The sequence below is a fragment of the Petromyzon marinus genome, chromosome 64, assembly GCF_048934315.1.
Source record: "Petromyzon marinus isolate PM22_M1 ecotype Great Lakes invasive population chromosome 64, UKy_Petmar_22M1.pri1.0, whole genome shotgun sequence".
Classification (NCBI taxonomy): Eukaryota; Metazoa; Chordata; class Hyperoartia; order Petromyzontiformes; family Petromyzontidae; genus Petromyzon; species Petromyzon marinus.
In genome coordinates, this window is record NC_133730.1 from 5,338,061 (window position 1) to 5,360,364 (window position 22,304).

The window sequence follows — 22,304 nt, forward strand, 5'->3', positions numbered from 1 at the left end:
CGTGGAAGTCCAGTTTACCGTGGGAGTCCAGTTTACCGTGGAAGTCCAGTTTACCGTGGAAGTCCAGTTTACCGTGGAAGTCCAGTTTACCGTGGAAGTCCAGTTTACCGTGGAAGTCCAGTTTACCGTGGGAGTCCAGTTTACCGTGAAAGTCCAGTTTACCGTGGAAGTCCAGTTTACCGTGGAAGTCCAGTTTACCGTGGAAGTCCAGTTTACCGTGGCAGTCCAGTTTACCGTGGAAGTCCAGTTTACCGTGGCAGTCCAGTTTACCGTGGAAGTCCAGTTTACCGTGGCAGTCCAGTTTACCGTGGAAGTCCAGTTTACCGTGGCAGTCCAGTTTACCGTGGAAGTCCAGTTTACCGTGGCAGTCCAGTTTACCGTGGAAGTCCAGTTTACCGTGGCAGTCCAGTTTACCGTGGAAGTCCAGTTTACCGTGGAAGTCCAGTTTACCGTGGCAGTCCAGTTTACCGTGGGACTCCAGTCACACGACTGCGGCATTGCCTCTGTCACTATGGGTCTGCCGTGTGCATGCTGCTGCTGTTGACTTATTTGGATCCCCACACGGCAAGATAGGATTGGGCCTCATGCGCGAGAAGCTATCGGCCGGTTGTGAGGCCTGAACACCGCCAAAGTTGCGTAGCGATAACAACGTTGGCTCGTCACGTTCACACGTGACGGCACAAACTCCGTTTGCTTCTGCACTTTTTCGCGCATGCATGCATGCATGCCACAGTTTCACTTTACTCTTGAGCTGTAAACACTTTAAGTCAGGGCACCGTAAGTCGAGGAGGGGGTGGGCCCCCCATCCGTGATCCCCTGCCCTCCCGTTTCTCCTGGGTGGCCTGTCCCAAGGAACCGGGCCAAGGATCTAGGAAAGAAAAGGTTTCCTTGCTCGGCCTATACGTGGCAAAGAGCTACATAGCCCACTGAGCTATAATATAGCTCTTTTTCAGAAGCGACCTGGCCACAATCGATAGCTCAACGAACTGGGCTCATCATCAGCATCATCACGTGGGCATTTGTGGCAGCCAAATACTCTCTGAACGCGTGACATAGATTCTAAATGTGGAGGGAAAAATCGGAGGACTCAGAAAAAATAAAATCCACTTGACCAAGGAGAGAGACACGCAAACTCCAAATATACAGCAGCAGGCGTCAGGGTCAGGATCAAACCCACGACCTCCTGTATACGAGGCGAGGTAGTTAACGTCTCCTAGCCACCGTGATGATGATGAGAGCGAGAGACACGCAAACTCCAAATATACAGCAGCAGCAGGCGTCAGGGTCGGGATCGAACCCACGACCTCCTGTATACGAGGCGAGGTAGTCAACATCTGGCCATCGTGGCGCCCCAGAAATCGTGTGGCCGGGTTCGTAGCGTAGCGTGCTGACCGCTACACTAACTAACGCTGCCCACACCCGTGATATGCATTCACCCGAGGACGCGTGTTGATCGTTAAACCAGCCGGTAATGTGTGAGTGCGCTCGTGCGCGCGGGGAAACCTGCTCGGTCCAATCAGTCTGCGGGATCGCCTTAATCCAACCGGTGAACGGGCGAGTGCACGTCAACGATATCGACGTGCGGCCATTTGATCCAAGGAGAATGAGGAGGAGGAGGGGGGGAGGACAATGAGGAGGAGGAGGGGGGGGAGGACAATGAGGAGGAGGGGGGGGGGAGGACAATGAGGAGGAGGAGGGGGGGGAGGACAATGAGGAGGAGGAGGGGGGGGAGGAGGAGGGGGGGGAGGACAATGAGGAGGCGGAGGGGGGGAGGACAATGAGGAGGAGGAGGGGGGAGAATGAGGAGGAGGAGGGGGGGAGGACAATGAGGAGGAGGAGGACAATGAGGAGGAGGAGGGGGGGAGGAGGAGGGGGGGGAGGACAATGAGGAGGCGGAGGGGGGGAGGACAATGAGGAGGAGGAGGGGGGGAGAATGAGGAGGAGGGGGGGAGGAGGATGAGGAGGAGGGGGGGGGAGGAGGATGAGGAGGAGGGGGGGGAGGAGGATGAGGAGGAGGAGGGGGGGAGAATGAGGAGGAGGGGGGGAGGAGGATGAGGAGGAGGGGGGGGGAGGAGGATGAGGAGGAGGGGGGGGAGGAGGATGAGGAGGAGGGGGGGAGGAGGATGAGGAGGAGGGGGGGAGGAGGATGAGGAGGAGGGGGGGAGGAGGATGAGGAGGAGGGGGGGAGGAGGATGAGGAGGAGGGGGGGAGGAGGATGAGGAGGAGGGGGGGAGGAGGATGAGGAGGAGGGGGGGAGGAGGATGAGGAGGAGGGGGGAGGAGGATGAGGAGGAGGGGGGGAGGAGGATGAGGAGGAGGGGGGGAGGAGGATGAGGAGGAGGGGGGGAGGAGGATGAGGAGGAGGGGGGGAGGAGGATGAGGAGGAGGGGGGGAGGAGGATGAGGAGGAGGGGGGGAGGAGGATGAGGAGGAGGGGGGGAGGAGGTTGAGGAGGAGGGGGGGAGGAGGATGAGGAGGAGGGGGGGAGGAGGATGAGGAGGAGGGGGGGGAGGAGGGGGGGAGAATGAGGAGGAGGGGGGTGAGGATGAGGAGGAGGGGGGGGGAGGAGGATGAGGAGGAGGGGGGGGGGAGGAGGATGAGGAGGGGGGGAGGGAGGATGAGGAGGAGGGGGGGAGGAGGATGAGGAGGGGGGGGAGGAGGATGAGGAGGAGGGGGGGAGTAGGATGAGGAGGAGGGGGGGAGGAGGATGAGGAGGAGGGGGGGGAGGAGGAGGGGGGGGAGGAGGAGGGGGGAGGAGGATGAGGAGGAGGGGCGGGAGGAGGATGAGGAGGAGGGGGGGGGAGGAGGGGGGGAGGATGAGGAGGAGGGGTGGGAGGAGGAGGAGAGGATGAGGAGGGGGGGGGAGGAGGATGAGGAGGGGGGGGAGGAGGATGAGGAGGGGGGGGAGTAGGATGAGGGGGGGGGAGGATGAGGAGGATGAGGAGGGGGGGGGAGGAGGAGGAGGATGAGGAGGGGGGGAGTAGGATGAGGGGGGGGGATGAGGAGGGGGGGGGAGGAGGATGAGGAGGGGGGGAGGATGAGGAGGGGGGGGGGAGGGAGGATGAGGAGGGAGGAGGATGAGGAGGGGGGGGGGAGGAGGATGAGGAGGGGGGGGAGAAGGATGAGGAGGGGAGGAGGATGAGGGAGGAGGGGGGGATGAGGAGGGGGGGGAGGAGGATGAGGCGGGGGGGGGGAGGATGAGGAGGGGGAGGGAGGAGGATGAGGAGGGGGGGATGAGGAGGGGGGGAGGATGAGGAGGGGGGGATGAGGAGGGGGGGAGGATGAGGAGGGGGGGATGAGGAGGGGGGGAGGATGAGGAGGGGGGGATGAGGAGGGGGGGAGGATGAGGAGGGGGGGATGAGGAGGGGGGGAGGATGAGGAGGGGGGCGAGTAGGAGGGGGGGGGCTAGGGTTAGACAAATCCCTGGTGGCAATGGGGGAGGGTGCAAGGAGGAGAAGCGGGCGGCAGAGGAGGAGGGGGGGGTGCTATGGAAGTTACCGCACGTAAATAAAGAACTGCTGAATCACCAGCAGAGCGTCTGCGGATGAAAGCTTTGGTGGGGGAGTGGTGGGGAGGTGGTGATGGTGGGGGAGTGGTGGGAGGAGTGGTGGGGGGAGTGGTGGGGGGGCTTCAACCCAGAGACGCTCTCTGACTTCGGGGTGGAGTTGAGGACGCTGCTGTTGCTGCTGCTGTAATCTTTATTTTCTTTCGGCAGCGCTTCCTTGCCGCTGCCTCCCCCGGTGACGCGGAGGGCCGTGTTCGTGTCGTGCCGCGCGTTGAAACGAAACTTTAAAAAATAAGCCTTTTTAGTTTTATATTGTACACCAGGGTGTAAGCTTCCCCCCCCCCCCTATCCACCGGAGCAAAATATATCTACACACACACGCAGCTCTTAGATTTCTCAGAAGCGGCCCTGGCGATCACAAGTGATAGCTGAACGAAGTGGCGGCTTATCGGCAAACACTCTAAAGTGTGGAGGGGGAAACCCAGAGAGAAATCCACGCGACCACGGGGAGAGCGAGAGAGAGAGACATGCAAACTATAAATATACAGCAGCAGGCGTCAGGGTCGGGATCGAACCCACGAACTCCTGTAGACCAGGCGAGGTAGTCAACATCTCCTAGCCACCGCGTTGTTATGCGGCCCGACGTCCGACGTTTCGCCCCAGGCGCTGGGCCCAGCGCCTGGGGCGGAAACGTCGGACGCCTTGTCGAAACAACGCACGGCACATCCCGAAGACGCGTCATTGGAGAGCTACGGGACAGTGTTGTTGTTGTTTGTTGTTGTTGATGGTGGTGGTGGTGAGCGGTGGTGCAGCGGTTAACGTGCCACGCTACAAAACCCCAACACCGGTGACAATTTATCCGGTCCGACTCGGCCTCAAATAAGCGCCTGGGTGCAGCGCGTAGCAAACATCGCCACTGAGGGAGACAAAGGCGGCCGGGCGTGGTGCCGTCCCCACCCACCCGCTCGTGTGCCACAGCGCCGGCCTTCACAGGCTCTGCTGCTCGCTAACAGCACCTGCCCCAACAGCCTGTCAAGGCTACATGGGGCATCTTTGTCTTTGATGGTGGTGAGTGGGGGTAGTCGGAGCTTGCTGCTCTGGGTGGTTGGGTGGCTTCAGAGTTGTGGGGGGGGGGGGGGACAGCCGAGGGGATTTTTCTGGGTGGCTCGTCTGGGTGGTGGGGGGGGGCAGTCCCACGGAGGGCCATCAAAGGGGCACGCGGGCCTTTGTTGACAATAAACAAAGCTTGACTTGCCCACGTCCTGGATGATTTGACACTAACCTTACAAATGGTTCTCCATTTTGGGTTTACAATGTTCCCCGCCCCCCCCCACCCGAAACAGCTGATAGGGGCCCCACTTAAGCAGGGTTTGTATTGTGCTTCTCGTGGTGTTCTGGAGCGCCGGTGGCACGGCAGCTAGCGCACCGCACACTAACTGACCCGGTAAGAACAAAACAAAAAAAACTATAAACGTTTTATTTCATTTACCAGGTAAGGGCCCCATTGAGCTTCCACATCGCTCTTTTTTCAGAAAGCGACCTAGCCCCGCGATGAAGTGGGCCTATCAGCATCGCGTGGGAAATGTAGAGCAGCAGCCAAAGACTCTATAAACGCGTGATGCCCATTCTAAATCTGGAGGGAAAAACCGGAGGACCCGGGAGAAAAATCCACGCGACCACGGCGAGAGCGAGAGACGCGCAAACTCCAGATATACAGCAGGCGTCAGGATCAAACCCACGACATCCTGCACACCAGGCGAGGTAGTTAACATCTTGCCACCGCGCTGCCCCCCAGTTCGATCCCTAGTGACCCGAGTTCGAGTCCCTCTTGTGACCAGTAACAGTGGCGAGTCGGCTTCTCTCCTGGTGGGCTCAAGGGCTTAAAGGTGTACGCAGCCTCACAGGGGCACTGGGGAGACAAAGGCGGCCGGGCGTGGTGATGCCCACGTCACCCCCTCGTGTGCCGTGCCGTGCCGGCCTTCATGGGTGCAAGCTAACAGCACTTGCCCCAAGCTGTTTGTTAAAGGCTATCGGGGGAGGGGGGATGTTTGTCTTTGTGCGAGTGCAGCTGGCACGCATTTGGTGGCAGAGAACTTTGCGATTGGCACGGCCTGAGCGCTTGTAGGAGGTTGTGGGTTTGAATCCCAGGTCGGGTCGTCTCTCAAGCTCCATCGTCGTATCTCTGCGCTCGATTAAATTTGAGCGCTATACCGCCGCGTTGTGGCAAGTTTCACAGTTAACCCTGGTGGAGGGGGGGGGGGCGGGGAGAGAAGGGGGGCCATATTTGCACACATTTGTAATGTTTGTACGTTGAACTTCTTTGGCACCGTATGTAGCCAAGCGTGCTGATCGGAGGTGCGAGAGGGGGGGTGGGTGGAAGAACAACAACCACTAAAACACAAAATAAGTTTCTAAAGAAACGAGTTTGTCAATAATTCTCGACGACGATTATTTAAAAGTGCACAGCTCCCAGCGGCTTCCCAACATCGGAAGTGAAGAGAGCGTTCCAGACGGCCGCAGAAGCGCGTCTGAAAGCGCCGCGCGATGCGGTGACCGCCACCGTCTTTGTTCGAAGGTTAGCCGAAAGGTTAGCCGAAAGGTTAGCCGAAAGGTTAGCCGAAAGGTTAGCCGAAAGCCGCCGTCGCCGCTGCTGCTGCTGCAAGGATGATGATGATCGGAGTACGCGCGACGAAGGCTTGTTGTGTTCCTCGACGAGCTCGGCGAGGCATTGCGGTTGATTTGTGGCAAGAAGCGACCTGACAACACACGCGTTGGGCAACCAGAAGAAGCCGGCGGGTTTGGCGCCCTGTGCGATGAATCCGGCGGCGACACGCATGATATCTGGCGAATGATATCTGAACGGGTCCTGACGTTGAGGGGGTGGGGGGTGGGGGGTGGTCGCTTTTACGACGAAGAGAGACGCCGTGGCTCGGGCAAAACCGATGGTGGCGGCGACGCAGTCTCGCCGGCACGTCCCCGGCCTCGCCGGCACGTCCCCGGCCTCGCCGGCACGTCCCCGGCCTCGCCGGCACGTCCCCGGCCTCGCCGGCACGTGCCACCGTCGGCTTCATTCCACAAACGAGGCGCGTTAGATGTAGTAACAAAAAAAACGAACTTGATCATTTCCAGCGAAATTATCTGGTGGCCTTCTGTGTATTGAGGGTGATTTTTGGAACGTGTCTAAAATGTGTGTGTGTGTATCACGGGACCTTTTTTTGCCATTATCGAAGTATGAAAAATTATAATAGGTGTTTACCCTCTCTGGCAATACTACAACAGGTGTTAAGATGTTCAAACACCAAATAGTGTGTGTGTGTGCGTAAGATTGTGCGTGCATGTGTTTGTGGTTATGTAATTTGTGTGCGTGTCGTTTGCTATGCCGGCCTCCATAGGTGCTCGCTAACAGCACTTGCCCCAAATGTCTGCTGAGGCTATACGGGTGATCTTTGTCTATATCATGGCGGGCGGCCTTAATTTCAGGATTGAGTTTCATGTATTTGATATAGCCCTGTGAGCCATTCGGCTCTTGAATCGGGTGGAACCGCACTTGCCCCCAACACTGGACGTTGAAGGGCTACTCTATCTTTACCTTTGCCATTGTGTGTTTGTGAACGAGTCCATATTTGAGCGTCTATGAATGTGCGTAATTGTGTGTGTGTGTAGACACAGACAAAGATCCCCCGTATAGCCTGTAGCAGACTGTTGGGGCAAGTGCTGTTAGCGAGTAGCACTTATGAAGGCCGGCACTGTGGGAGTGGTAGTGTAGCTGTCACCGCTAAGCTGCGCTACGAACCTGGCCAGACGAGTTCGATTCCCGCTCACGGCCAACACCGGTGACGATTATCTGAACCGGTCCCGGGCCTCCCCTAGGTCGACTCAGCCTCAAATGAGTACCTGGTGCGGTGTGTAGTAAACATCTCCACTGGGGAGACAAAGGCGGTCGGGCGTGGTGCTGGCCACCCACCCCCTCGTGTACCGTTCCGGCTTTTACAGGTGCTCTCTAACAGCATTTGCCCCAACAGTCTATTAAAGGCTATACAGAGGGGGGGGGAGGGTGAGGTCTTAGCCTTTGTATGCGTAGCATTATGTAACGTGTGCGTGTGAGCATGTGCGTGGTCAGCAGGTCGTGTAGCGGTCAAGGCACTGCGCTACGATCCGCGCGGTCCGGGTTTTATGTTTTTTCGCCGTGCGCGGCCACCCCGACATTGCCCGTGACGATTGTCTGAACCGATCCTGGGCCTCGCCTAGGTCGACTCGGCCTCAAATAAGTACCCTGGGTGCGATGTTTTTAAGCACATCGCAGCTGGGGGAGACAAAGGCGGCCGGGGCGTGGCGGTGGTCACCCCCACCCCCCTCGTGTGCCGTGCCGGGCCTTCTCAGGTGCTGCTCGCAAACCGCACTTGCCCCAACAGTCTGATGAAGGCTAGACGGGGGGATCTTTATTTTTTTGTTCTTGGGAGAACGTGTGTGTGTGTGTGGGAGGACGTGTGTGTGTGTGGGAGGACGTGTGTGTGTGTGGGAGGACGTGTGGGAGGACGTGTGTGTGTGTGCATGCGTGGGTGGTGGGGTTAAAGACAGTTGAAGGAGTTGTGCACAGTCCAACTCTCATCGCACAGCATCCGCTTTGTCTTCCCCGTTGCCCACGTCGTCCGCTTCCATCTGCCATCAATGGCCGAGTTGTTGCGCTCCCCGCGTAACGGGACTGCCTTCGCCTCGCCGAACTCTCGCCCGCTCCCTCTCATGTATCCCCAGAGTAGTCGGGAGAGCGTTCGACCGCTTGCTATAAATGTTTCACGCGACGATAAGCCTCTTTCCCCCAAGCCTCCTCCTCCTTCGTCGTCGTTGAGCCATCGTTTGCGACGGGCCCAAGTCGTTTCCTGTAAAACAGCTGCAATAGATGTTGACTTAAAACTTCCGTGACTGCAGGAATTCATGTTCTTTGGTTCTTTCGGTAGATAGAAAAAAAAGGCACGTGGATAGAAAATAAAAAAATACAATTTGAATATAAATAAAATGGGAAAAAAAATGTTAAATAAAAAAATGAACGCAAAAAAAACCCACGACGTTTCGATCGGTCTTCATCGGGCGGAGAACATTTTTATTAATTTTTTTTTTATCTACGTGACTTTACCCGAAAGAACCAAAGAATACAGCTTAGAATAGCTTCAGTGCGCCTTGAGCTCGGTGGGCCTTAACTGGTAAAACAAATAAAATCGTTGAGTTTTAGTGATCGTGTCCCCCACCTTTTATCGGCTCACAGAGCCGCGTCCGGTCTTGGCTAGCGGGGGCGACGTGGCGGTCGCGCTCAGGACTTCCCAAATCGAGAGGTCATGAGGTCAAATCCCAGATCGGGCGGTGGTGGGGGGGAGGGGGTGAAGCTGGATTAAAATTAATCAGTAACAAGCCAGAGTGGTTTCCTACACGAATGAGCTATTGGCGATCATCTCCTGTTCACAGACGCCTGAGCCAGCGGTGGTAATTCCACATTCCTATGGTGGGGGGAGGTGGGCCAGTGTGGTTCTTAATCTCTACTGCAGCCTCGCACCCCTTTAATTATCTGTCGTCAGCAAACGAAGTGTAATGTTAATAAATACGAAGGGTTTGATTAAACAAAGTAGTCGTAATAAAGTATAAAAGCTTTCGTGTCTAACTGTGTTGTTGGCCTGACTGGATGTGCTTCACATAATGTTTTTTCAGGTTTGTTGAATTCTCGTCTCTCATCTTTTTGTTGTATTTACCTCCGTGATTTGTTCTTGACACCTGATGAAGATCGCTTGCGTTGTGATCGAAACGTCGTGATTGTTTTTTGCTTTAATATAATTTTATTGTATTTCTGCATTCGTGACTTTACCGAAAAAAGCAATGAGTAAAGTAGTCGTACTTAAGTGCCCCGTGCTTAATTTGCGTTTTCGATGATTTACCTTCTAAACCAAAAACATCTGGCCCATGCCTCGCGCCCCCCAGAGGTGCATCCCGCACCCCCAGGGGGTGGCGTGCACCCCCAGGGTAAGAAAAAGAAGAACCCCACTGCCGTAGAGCAATCAACTGTTCACTTGCCCACAGCGGTGGTTCTTATTTTATAGACCGCGGAAGGGGATGATCAGCCGGGTGAACCGGGAAAACAACTAGGTTTGCGAACTCGCAACTTCCAGGAATTGCGAGCTCGCAACTTCCAGGAATTGCAAACTCGCAACTTCCAGGAATTGCAAACTCGCAACTTCCAGGTTTGTGAACTCGTAACTTCCAGGTTTGCGAGCTCGCAACTTCCAGGAATTGCAAACTCGCAACTTCCAGGAATTGCAAACTCGGAACTTCCAGGAATTGCAAACTCGCAACCTCCAGGAATTGCGAACTCGCAACTTCCAGGAATTGCGAACTCGTAACTTCCAGGATTGCAAGCTCGCAACTTCCAGGTTTGCGAGCTCGCAACTTCCAGGTTTGCGAGCTCGCAACTTCCAGGATTGCAAACTCGCAACTTCCAGGTTTGCGAACTCGCAACTTCCAGGAATTGCGAGCTCGCAACTTCCAGGAATTGCGAGCTCGCAACTTCCAGGAATTGCGAGCTCGCAACTTCCAGGAATTGCGAGCCGCTTGCCCTCCCACCTTACACCTGAGCTACCTGGCCAGGTGATCGGAGATGTAAATGTCCTCTATTCATTAAATTCAAAATGATGAAGACCGCTTGTGTTGCGATCGAAACGTCGTGGGTTTTTGCTTTTATTATTTACAATTTATTTTAACTTTTTAATTAAACATTTTTCTTTTATTTTACTATTTTTTATTGTGGGTGGCTGGGTGAGTGGGTGGGTGGGTGGATTGGGTGGGTGAGTGTGTATAGGGAGCGGTGGTGTAGCGGTTAGCGCTACGCTACGAACCTGGCGACCAGAGTTCAATTCCCGCTCACGGCCAACACCGGTGACGATTATCTGAACCGTTCCTGGGTCTCGCCTAGGTCGGCTCAGACTAATATTAGTACCTGGTGCGATGTGTAAACATCGCCACTGGGGAGACAAAGGCGGCCGGGCGTGGTGTTGGCCATCCACCCCCTCGTGTGCTGTGCCGGCCTTCATAGGTGCTAGCTAACAGCACTTGCTCCAACAGTCTGTGCAGGCTATACGTGTGTGTGGATGGGTGGCTGAGTGTACGTATGTGGAACTTCTGTCGCACCGTACGTACCAGCCAATCGTGCTAATCGGAGACGCGGGGAGGTGGGGACAAGAAACTGAACACAAAAATCAGTTTTAAAGAAATTAGTTTTCAATCTCAACGATGCTAAAAGTGCATCATAGCTCCTCCCCAGCTGCTTCCCAAAACCGTGGGCGACATGACGGGATGTGAAGTATTTCAGCTTTCCAGTTCGCTCGCTCCTGGCTGAAGGACATGGATTTATGAAAAACATCGATGGAGAGTGCCCGTGGTGAGAGTGGGGTCGGTTAAACATTGACACGCTCGGAGGACGGGTGACCGACCCGGTGTACTGTACGCCGGCGTGCCGAGAGAGACTGCGGAATTCTGGGCAAGAAGGTGGTCGCAAGGTTATGGAAGCCTCGCCGTGCAGTTTACTTTCTCCTGCTGCCACTGCTGGCAGGAGGGGCCTGTCAACTTGGGGGCTCTCGAAAAGCCACTCTGAGATGATGTGATTTTCGCCTACTCTTCCACACTTGCCAGGGGTTGGGGGGGGGGGGATTTAAGAAGCGTTGATCCCCCTTCATTCCCCACCTCCGCCCCCCCCCCCAACTCGAACCGATACCGGTTGACCTCCTGGATCGCAGCGCGTTTCAGCGTGCTGGCCGACGTAAGCGAAAAAGCAACAGCAGAAGAAAAAAAAAATCAAAGAAACAAAAAAAAACCGCCCATAAACACCAGGGCAGGATTTCACCGCGGCCGGTGAAACGCGACCGACGCTCGATGTCTTGCGGTGACGGGAGATTTTCTTTCCGAGCGGTAGACAAGCGGCTATTAAAAACTAAACTAAACTATTTTTTGGTTTGTTTCCCCACCGAGCTTGCGTAGCTTCTTTTTCAGAAACGGCCTGGCTACCGCAAATGATAGGACGACAAAGCGGGCTTTTATCATCATCATCATCAGCATCATCATCATCGAGTGGACATGAATAGCAGCAGCCAAAATGCTCTAAACGCGAGACGTTGATTTTAAATGTGGAGGGGAAAAACCGGAGGACCCAGAGAAAAATCCACGCGACCACGGGGAGAGAGAGAGAGACGCGCAAACTCCAAATGTACAGCAGCAGGCGTTATTCGTTACTAGTACAGCACTAGTGTACGGTATATAGTGTAGTGTATAGTGCAGTGTACTATTACGGCACCACCGGTGGTGTGCTGGAGAGAAAATCTAAAACGTTGGCGACATTTCGCCAGTAATTACAACGGCATTATCAGGCGGGACAGCCAGATTCGTGGAGAAATCCTCCTGTTTCGTTCCCACCGCCTCCGCTCGGATTTATCCGATGCCTTCCTTAGCCTGCGGCGGCGAAAAGATAACGCGCAGCCTCTGCGTAAAATCCGTAAGTGTCCGCAAATCATCCCCGCCGAAGTGCTCCCGTAAAAAAATCTAAAAATGCAGAAAGAAAACCCTTGGCAGAGGAGTTTGTTGTTGGCCTGCGTGCGTGTGCGATTGATCTCCGTGGAAAGGAAAACAAAACCCCCCGTGGAAAAAAAATGTGCACGCGAAAGTGAGTAAATATGTTGAAACGTCTCCTCGCTCTCTCGCTCCTGCTGTTGTTGTTGCAACAACAACAAAATGCAGACCACCCCTGCCGCCGAATCCTTAACGCGATACCGACTCATTGGGGGCGGCGAAATAAATTTAAAAAAATGAAATGGTGGTGGTGGTTGTGGCGGAGACTTTGATCCCACGCTGTGTGTCGGAGCCGCCAGACCCGTTACGTTGAGAGCGAGTGGAGGAGGAGGAGGGAGGGGATTGGATGGATACATAAATAAATACCCATGCCAACTAGAACCACCTGTTCTTTAAAGGTACACTGGGCACGGAGTGATGGTGCACGCACGTGGCACACGCATTTCAGCGCAGGGCTTTGAAGATTCCCGTCGCGTTTAAGTTTTTGTTACTTAACCCTTTCCCTGTTCCGAGAAGTTCTGTAAAAGTTTTTTTTTTTCCCCGCAGGGCGCGGTCGGTCGGTCGGTCGGACGGGCTATCGTGCGTCCACGTCCGCATCGCCGGCATCGGCGAGCGCGTGAGCTGGCGGCTCGGCTTAAATTTTACTCGGCCCCGCCGTCGCTCCTACGAAGGCGTCGTCGCTCGCGCCCCGCGGAGAACCGCAGCCACACGACCGCCCTACGAAAGCCGGCGGCGGCAAAAGCGTGCCGCGGTGGGCCTTGCGGGCGAGGCATTCGGGCGTACCGGCGGAGGTCTTTTGTTCGTTTTATTTTTGTTCAAAAGCAATGCCTCCGCTTCCGTTTTCCCGATGACGTACGGAGACGGAAGGAGCGGAAACGGGCGAAGTTGCGCGCGCGTCGTTGGAATGGGAGAGGGGCGGGGGGGGGGGAGGTTTAGGAAAGTGTGCCCCGGTGAGGTGAAGAAGGTGGCCAGGGTTGGGGGAAGTCGAGAGCCGCTGAGCTGGCACTGCGGAGAGACCTGGGTTCGAATCCTGGCTTCGGCCGCACAACGATCTAAGCCCCCCTCCTCCTAACGACGGCAATTGGCTCGACGAGACCGATCGTTGAGTGATTTGGCCGTTCAGCGAGGATAGTAAAAATACGCGTCACCGAAGGCTTAATTCGTTCCGATGGCATCGAAAGTTACCCCATTTTTTTTAACCCCCAAAAAACGTGCTTTGTAATGTTTAAGCAATGGATATTAATACGTGAAGATACGAACACCGTTATGAACACGTAATATAAAAATGAAACGCAGTTAAGCGATGCATTGATTAATATTTACCGTCCCTGCAACAGCCCGTCGTGAACAGGGGAATGGTCGGTAAGCGAACACGTTGGGGGGGGGGGGGGGGAGCGGTGGTGCAGCGGTTAGCGCTACGCTGCGCAACGAACCCGGCGACCCGAGTTCGATTCCCACTCAAAGCCAACACCACCAGTGACGATTATTTTAACCGGTCCTGGGCCTCAAATGAGTGCCTGGTGCGGTGTGTAGATACATCGCCACTGGGGAGACAAAGGCGGTCGGTCGGGGCGTGGTGTTGGTTCGATTCCCGCTAATGGTCGTTAACACCGGCAATAAAGCAATGAGTGAGTGGGGCTGGGTGGGTCGGTGAGTGGGGCTGGGTGGGTCGGTGAGTGGGGCTGGGTGGGTCGGTGAGTGGGGCTGGGTGGGTCGGTGGTGCAGCAGTTAGCGCTGAGCTGCGCTACGAACCTGGCCACCAGAGTTCGATTCCCGCTCACGGCCAACACCGGTGACGATTATTTGAACCGGCCCTGGGCTTCCCCCTAGGTCGACTCGGCCTCAAATGAGTACCTGGTGCGGTGTGTAGTGAACATCGCCGCTGGGGAGACAAAGGCGGCCGGGCGTGGTGCTGGCCACCGCCACCCCCTCGTGTGCCGTGCCGGCCTTCATAGGCGCTGCTCGCTGACAGCACTTGCCCCGACAGTCTGTTAAAGGCTACACGGGGGATCTTTGTCTTTGGTGCTAGCGGTGGTGGTAGTGGTGATGGTGTGTGTGCGCACGTTGGAACTTCTTTTGCACCGTACGTGGCCAACCGTGTTAATCGGAGGTGCGGGCGACTGTGGCGAGTGTGCCCGCTGCGTCACCTCTGGAGAGGTGTTGGCGAGGGTGTGGTGAGGATGTGGTGAGGATGTGGTGAGGATGATGTGGTGATGGTGTTGGTGAGGATGTGGTGAGGATCGACACGGCCGTTCCTCCCTCTCACCTCCTCTTCTCCCTCTGCCACCCCCCCTCCGTGCCCCCCTCCCCCACTGCCGCCACGTCCACCAACTCCCTACCGCCCTCCCCCCCTACTCCCCCCCTCCTCCCAGCCACCAAATGTGTGCCAGATGCACTCGCGCACAGACAAAGCTCCCCCGTGTAGCTTTCGGCAAGGCTGTTTTTGTGTGGGGGGGGGGGGCGTTGACGAGGCCCCAGGATCGGTCCAAATCATCGTCCGCCGGTGTTGGTGGCCGCGAGCGGGAATCCGTGGCGCGGCGCTCACCGCTGCACCACCGCTCCCCACGAAGACAAACCCCCCCCCCCGCCCTCCCCCAAAGATCCCCCGTGTAGCCTGTAACAGACTGTAGGGGCAAGTGCTGTTAGCGAGCAGCACCTGTGAAGGCCGGCACGGCACACGAGGGGGTTGGTGGCCAGCACCACGCCCGGCCGCCTTTGTCTCCCCAGTAGGCGATGTTTGCTACGCACCACACCAGGTACTCATTTGAGGCTGAGCCGACCTAGAGGGGGCCCGGGGACCGGCTCAGATAATCGTCACTGGTGTTGTTGGCCGTGAGCGGGAATTGAACCCAGGTCGCCGGGTTCGTAGCGCTAACCACTACACGACCGCTCCCCACACACGCACACACACGCGGCTTCAACGGCGCAACACCTCGTGCGTGTGTGCGAGAGTGAGCTTGTTTGTGTGTGTGAGCATGTGTGCGTGTGAGTGTGTGTGTGAGCATGTGCGTGCGTGTGAGCATGTGTGAGCGTGCGTGTGTGAGCGTGTGAGCATATGTGCACGTGTGTGTGAGCATGTGTGTGTGCGTGTGAGCATGTGTGCGCGTGCGTGCGAGCGTGTGTGTGTGTGAGCGTGTGAGCATATGTGTGCGTGTGAGCATGTGTGCACGTGTGTGAGCGTGTGAGCATGTGTGCACGTGGGTGTGCGTGTGAGCATGTGTGCACGTGTGTGAGCGCGTGTGAGCACGTGTGCGTGTGTGCGTGTGAGTGTGAGCGCGTGTGTGTGTGTGTGTGAGCGCGTGTGTGTGTGTGCGCTGTACGCGAGTTCGATTCCCGCTCACTGTCAACGCCGGCGACGATTATCCGACGCGATCATGCGCCTCCCCTAGATCGACTCGGCCTCAAATGAGCAGCTGGTGCGGTGCGTGTGCCGTGCCGGCCTTCGTAGGTGCTGCCGCTGCTACTACTGGCCAAGAGCACTTGCCCCGACAATCTGTTTAAGGCTACACGGGGGATCTTTGTCTTTGGTGCTAGCGGTGTGGTGATGGTGAAGGGATACCCACCCACCCAACCCCCGAGTGTATTTACGCATGCACTGGACGTGTACACATTGGAACTTCTTTCGCACCGCACGCAGCCACCCGCAGCCAATCGTGTTCATCGGAGGTGCGAGTGACCGGTGCGGTGGCGGGTCTTCGTACGTGACCACGCCAGCCGCTACCCCTCGTCACCCCCCTCGTCACCCCTCTCGTCACCCCCCTCGTCACCCCCCTCGTCACCCCCCTCGTCACACCCCTCGTCACACCCATCTCCACCGATCGTCGCTGTTGCCGGGGGGGGGTTGGGAGGGGGTGTGAGAGAGATCACGATTGCACATCTGTGCACTTCAATGCCGTCGTTGTTGTTGTTGTGTTAAAGTTGTGCCACCGAGGCACCTCAGAGGTGCCAGCAGAACCCTTCACGTGCGGGTGGGCGACTGAGTGAGCGGGTGGGCGGGCGGGCGAGCGGGTGAGCGGGTGGGCGGGCGGGCGAGCGGGTGAGCGGGTGAGCGGGCGGGCGGGCGAGTGAGCGGGCGAGCGGGTGAGCGGGCAAGCGGGTGGGCGGGCGGGCGGGCGAGTGAGCGAGCGGGTGAGCGGGCGGGTGAGCAGGCGGGTAGGCGGGTGAGCGGGTGGGCGGGTGAGCGGGTGAGCGGGCGAGCGTCTGCGCCGGTTAGACGCCCGCTCCACTGCTCTCCGCCGTGGAGCCGGTCGACGTTGCTCTGCCCAATGCCAACGGAGCCATTTTGCACGTGTCCGTTTTTCACCGCTTGTGACGTTCGTCGACGTTCGTTTGTGCTAAATCACTTTTCTGACATTGCCCCTGACCGGACATCTGTTTAAAAAGAGTTTCGTGGTGATGATGGCGGTGGTGGCAGTCATGATAATGATGGTGATGGTGGTGATCATGATGATGATGGTGGTGGTGGCAGTGGTGGTAATGATTATGGTGATGATGGTGATGGTGGTGGCGGTGGTGGTGATGATAATGGCGGTGGTGGTGATGATAATGATGATGACGGTTGTGGCGATGGTGGTGATGATGGCGGTGGCGATGGCGATGCTGGTGGCGATGCTGGTGGTGGCGGTGGTGGTGATGATGATGGCGATGATGTTGATCCACATGGATGACCCCACGTTGAGGCTGCTCTGCCAGCCTGGCTGTGCCCAGGCTAAGTTTAGAAGCGGCCCCCCCGTGCCTCTCACTTCCCCGACACCACATTCGCTGTCATCGTCACTCTCCACTTAATTAATTTCCACGACGTCTGGACCTTGGGGGGGTGGTGGTGGTGGGGGGGGGAGTTGGGGCAGACCGGGGGGGGTCCCTGTAATTTGTGTGCGCGTGCGGTGGTGGTGGCAGTGGTGGTGGTTAGCGGTACAGTTGGCATAGTAGGGGGGTACAGCTGGTGGTGCATCTACCGATCATCTCAGTCGGCCAACCCACGGCACCTGCTGGGTCTGTCCCGAGACCTCGCCCTGTCAGTCAGCGAGCCCCTGACCACTCCACGTGGTAGCCTCTAAGTGCACGTGCGCCTGGCACGGGCGCCGTGGTGACGCCACCGTGCCACTTAATGGCGAATGGCAGGCATTGGATTGGTGCGCGCGCGCACGCACGCAGGCACGCACGTTCCCTCGAGCCGCTGTTCCAACTTCCGTGACCAGGTGCGTGGTACAAGAACGCTGCGGGTCCTGTGTCACCACGTTGTGGCGTCGAGAAGGACGGATCCCGTCCCGCTGTTGCTGCTGCTGCTGCTGCAAGCTGTATTGGACGTACCTGGGTAGCGTGGATGTTGACTAGCTCGCCTGGCATACGGGAGGTCTGGGGGTTTGATCCCGACCGTGACACCTGTGTATTTGGAGTCTGCGCGCGTGTCTCTCCTTCTCTCGATTCTCCCTCTCCCCGTGGTCGCGTGGTTTTTTTCCCCCTCTCTTTCTCCGGGTGCTCTCGTTGTTCTACTCGGCGCTTAGAAGCAGCGTCGCGCGTTCGGCAGCCGTGGCCTTGGACGCGCGGCAGCCAGCTCGCTGCTCATAAAAGAAGGTGCTGCCGATTTGGCACGATCGGCTACGTACGGCGAGAAAGAAGTTTGGTGGGCGACGATGGCGGTGCGGCCGGCGCTGGCGAAGGTGCTTAATCGACCCAGGCGATTAAGCACCAGGGGCCGGCCTGCCCGCATCCTCGCCGGCCCCCCTCGCCGGCCCCCTAATCCCGCTTGCGCCCGGACCGCCGCATTCACTCGTAAGGTGATCTTGGCCACCAGCTGTTTTTTTTTTAGTGCGGTTGTTGTTGCCGCAGTCGTAGTTTCTGCGAGTATCGGATCCAGGAGACCACGTGACCCGCTGGCCCCGTGTCATGTGACGCACCTCAAAACTCAACTGGGCCAAAGGTCACGGAAGTGGAAAAAAAAGAGGCAACATTAAACGCGCCCAGCTGCCCCCCACCCACTCACCCACCCAATTACCCTTTCACCCACCCACCCACTCGTCCACCAAACCCCCCGCCCCCCACGCATACGCTCACCCACGCAGCCAACCACCCACGCACTCACCCACCCACCCACCCACGCAGTCACCCACCGACTCATGCACTCACTCACCCACCCACCCACGCACTCACCCACCCACGCGCTCACCCACCCACGCACTCACCCACACACCCAACCACCCATTCACTTGATTTTTTTCACCCCATAGCTTCACTCCTCTTCTCCACCGCCTGCCCCCCCCGACCCACTGCCCCCCCCCCCATATATTTTACATCCTCCCTGCATACCCCCCCCGCCTACCCTCCTTTCTCCACCATTTTTCCTTTCTTCCATCGTCATAAAGGGCAGAGCGCTGCTGCTGCTGCTGCTGCTCATGCTGCTCATGCTGCTCATGCTGCAAGATGAGCGGCGGATTTCAACTGAAATGAGCAATGGGGCAGGGAGGGAGGGAGCGTGGCTCATCAGCTGTTTGCAGCAGCCGTGGAAATTCCACACCCTTTCGATATCCCACCACCACCACCGCCACGAAGTTGGTACTCGTTTTAGCGACCCGCCCCCACCCCCCGGAGAGATGATGGGCTGAGTCAATGAGTCAATCACCCACCCACCCCTCCCGCCGCACCGAGTTTCCACGCAGCGACGCACTTCTCTGGTTCTCAATCGTAATTTTTGTTTTATGTTTATAATGTTAATAAATACGTCGGGTTTGATGATACAAAGCAAGTTGTTACTCACGGTGCCCCTGCTCGAGTTGCGCTTTCGATGATTTACCTTCAAAAAGAACAATCTGCCCGTGTCTCGCACACCCCCAGAAAGGTGCATCTCGCCGCCCCCCCCTCCCCCCAGCAGTTGTTTGACCATACTTCACCATGCTGGTCATTGCGGGTTGGTGCCATCGTTGGATAGGCAGGGCTGGTTGAGATGTCACACGTGTCCGGGAATCGAACTCGCGTCTCCAGGCTGAGTGCATTTACGTGATTATTTTGCTGCTATAAATTTCCCATGTGATGAGAAGGCACTTTTGTTGACCTTTCATCTGTGATAGCCAGGTCGCTTCTGAAAAATAAGCTAATAGCTCAGTGGGATTCACCCTGCAACACACCGGTGGGCTAAAGTAGTGAATTATTTGTCTTTTGTCAACGTGACACTTTTTTTGCTGATTGGCCGTGTCGGGTGGTGGAGAGTTACGGCCCATTTATAAATAACGCGATCTAACCCAAAAACCTTTATTATGAATAATATTGGTCGCGAAAGCCTATGTGTTAAACGGGCTTTACTTGGTAAGATAACAAAAAATAGTTTAGTTTTATTTGCATACATTTTTAGCGATTTGTTTACCTTTCTTTCACTTTGCACTCCTATCATGTTTTTGAACCGTTTGTTCCTCCAGTATATAAAGTCATATTCTGATTCCTCATAAACTGCTGTGTCCCTGTTTCCCCCGTAGTGATGTTGATCATTGACGATGATCGATGACGATGACGTGTGTGTGTGTGTGTCTCCGAATGCAGTCACATCGACCAGACGACAACGTGGCAAGATCCCCGGAAATCTTTGGGCCCTCAAATGATTCTTCCTTCTCCAGCCAGCCCAGCGACGCAGCAGCAGCAGCAGCGTGGCATGGGAGTGCAGCAGCAGCAGCAGCAACAGCGTGGCATGGGAGTGCAGCAGCAGCAGCAGAATCTGGGTAAGCCAGAACTCTGTACCTTGCTCGGCTCGGGCTGCTACAGCATCACCTTGTTAGTCACAAACTCGCTGTCCGCGATTTTGAATTACACAACACAGCATTCCCTGGTTAGTCACAAACTCGCTGTCCGCGATTTTGAATTACACAACACAGCATTCCCTGGTTAGTCACAAACTCGCTGTCCGCGATTTTGAATTACGGTACACAATACAGCGTTCACTGGTTATACACAATTTCACTATCTGCGATTTTGAATTGCATAATACAGCGTTCTCTGGTTATACGGGAATTCACTATCCGTAATTTTTAATTACACAATACAGCGTTCCCTGGTTATTCACAAACTCGCTATCCGTGATTTTGAATTGCACAATACAGCGTTCCCTGGTTATTCACGAACTCGCTATCCGTGACTTTGAATTACTCAACACAGCATTCCCTGGTTTTTCACAAACTCGCTATCCGAGATTTTGAATTACACAGCATCCCCTGGTTATTCACGAACTCGCTATCCGAGATTTTGAATTGCACAATACAGCGTTCCCTGGTTATTCACGAACTCGCTATCCATGATTGTGAATTACACAACACAGCATTCCCTGGTTATTCACGAACTCGCTATCCGTGATTTTGAATTACACAACACAGCATTCCCTGGTTTTTCACAAACTCGCTCTCCGTGATTTTGAATTACACAACACAGCATTCCCTGGTTATTCACCAACTCGCTATCCGCAATTTTGAATTACGGTACACAATACAGCATTCCCTGGTTATTCACGAACTCGCTATGAATTACACAACACAGCATTCCCTGATTATTCACAAACTCGCTCTCCGTGATTTTGAATTACACAACACAGCATTCCCTGGTTATTCATGAACTCGCTATCCATGATTTTGAATTACACAACACAGCATTCCCTGGTTTTTCACAAACTCGCTCTCCGTGATTTTGAATTACACAACACAGCATTCCCTGGTTATTCACGAATTCGCTCTCCGTGATTGTGAATTACACAACACAGCATTCCCTGGTTATTCACGAACTCGCTATCCGTGATTTTGAATTACACAACACAGCATTCCCTGGTTTTTCACAAACTCGCTCTCCGTGATTTTGAATTACACAACACAGCATTCCCTGGTTATCCGCGAGCTCGCTATCCGCAATTTTGAATTACGGTACACAATACAGCGTTCCCTGGTTATTCACGAACTCGCTATGAATTACACAACACAGCATTCCCTGATTATTCACAAACTCGCTCTCCGTGATTTTGAATTACACAACACAGCATTCCCTGGTTATTCACAAACTCGCTATCCACGATTTTGAATTACACAACACAGCATTCCCTGGTTATTCACAAACTCGCTATCCGTGATTTTGAATTACACAACACAGCATTCCCTGGTTATTCACAAACTCGCTATCCGTGATTTTGAATTACACAACACAGCATTCCCTGGTTATTCGCGAGCTCGCTATCCGCAATTTTGAATTACGGTACACAATACAGCGTTCCCTGGTTATTCACGAACTCGCTATGAATTACACAACACAGCATTCCCTGATTATTCACAAACTCGCTCTCCGTGATTTTGAATTACACAACACAGCATTCCCTGGTTATTCACAAACTCGCTATCCGCGATTTTGAATTACACAGCACAGCATTCCCTGGTTATTCACAAACTCGCTCTCCGTGATTTTGAATTACACAACACAGCATTCCCTGGTTATTCACAAACTCGCTATCCGTGATTTTGAATTACACAACACAGCATTCCCTGGTTATTCACAAACTCGCTATCCGTGATTTTGAATTACACAACACAGCGTTCCCTGGTTATTCACAAACTCGCTATCTGCAATTTTGAAATTATGCTGATTATGACATAAAATAAAAAACGGAACGTTTATTATTATTTTTTTAAACATTAGCTTCATCATTATTTTACACGTAAATTTTCATCGAGGAAATTTTCCGGGCCCGATACATCACGCTGCACAGACACACGCCGTCAACATGAAGCCAAACCGGTTATGTAAAGCGGGGGGGGGGGGGGGGGGGGAGTGCATATAGAAAGCGACGGAATGGGCTCCCTGCCCCCAACACCATACGGCAGGGGGTGTGGGGGTCCGCCTCGCCCACCCGAAGGGGAAAAGGAGGGGAACTTTTGTTTAAGTACGGGGGGGGGGGGGAAGGTTTTGGTGGGAGGGGAGGGGAGAGAGGGGGTACAACAAAAACACGCGCCTGAACTAAAGAAAATAAAGGGAGCAGCAGAAGAGGCGGCCTAAACGTCCAATGTTTGTTTCCGTGCACCGCTCCGGATCCGGCTTCCCGTCTTTTTCTGCGGCGGTTTGCGCCCCTTGTCCCTCGGTCGCTGTCTCCCGACCCTCCAACCTGCTTGGCTTATTTTTGAGGCATTGAATGAGGAGGGGCAGGGGCGGGGGGTAGTGGAACAACGAACAAAGAAATGTATTTTGTAT

General features: G+C 55.4%; 1 protein-coding gene across 2 annotated transcripts in view; it reads left to right on the top strand.

The window, feature by feature from the left end:
- LOC116956333 (transcriptional coactivator YAP1-A-like) overlaps positions 1 to 22,304 on the top strand; it is a 160,993-nt gene that overhangs the window by 101,956 nt on the left and 36,733 nt on the right. For both annotated transcript variants that reach the window (XM_032977887.2, XM_076054107.1), the window contains exon 4: positions 19,632 to 19,807. In XM_032977887.2, the coding sequence (XP_032833778.2) occupies positions 19,632 to 19,690 (59 nt within the window). In that variant the 3' untranslated portion in view covers positions 19,691 to 19,807. The remainder of the gene's footprint in view (positions 1 to 19,631; positions 19,808 to 22,304) is intronic.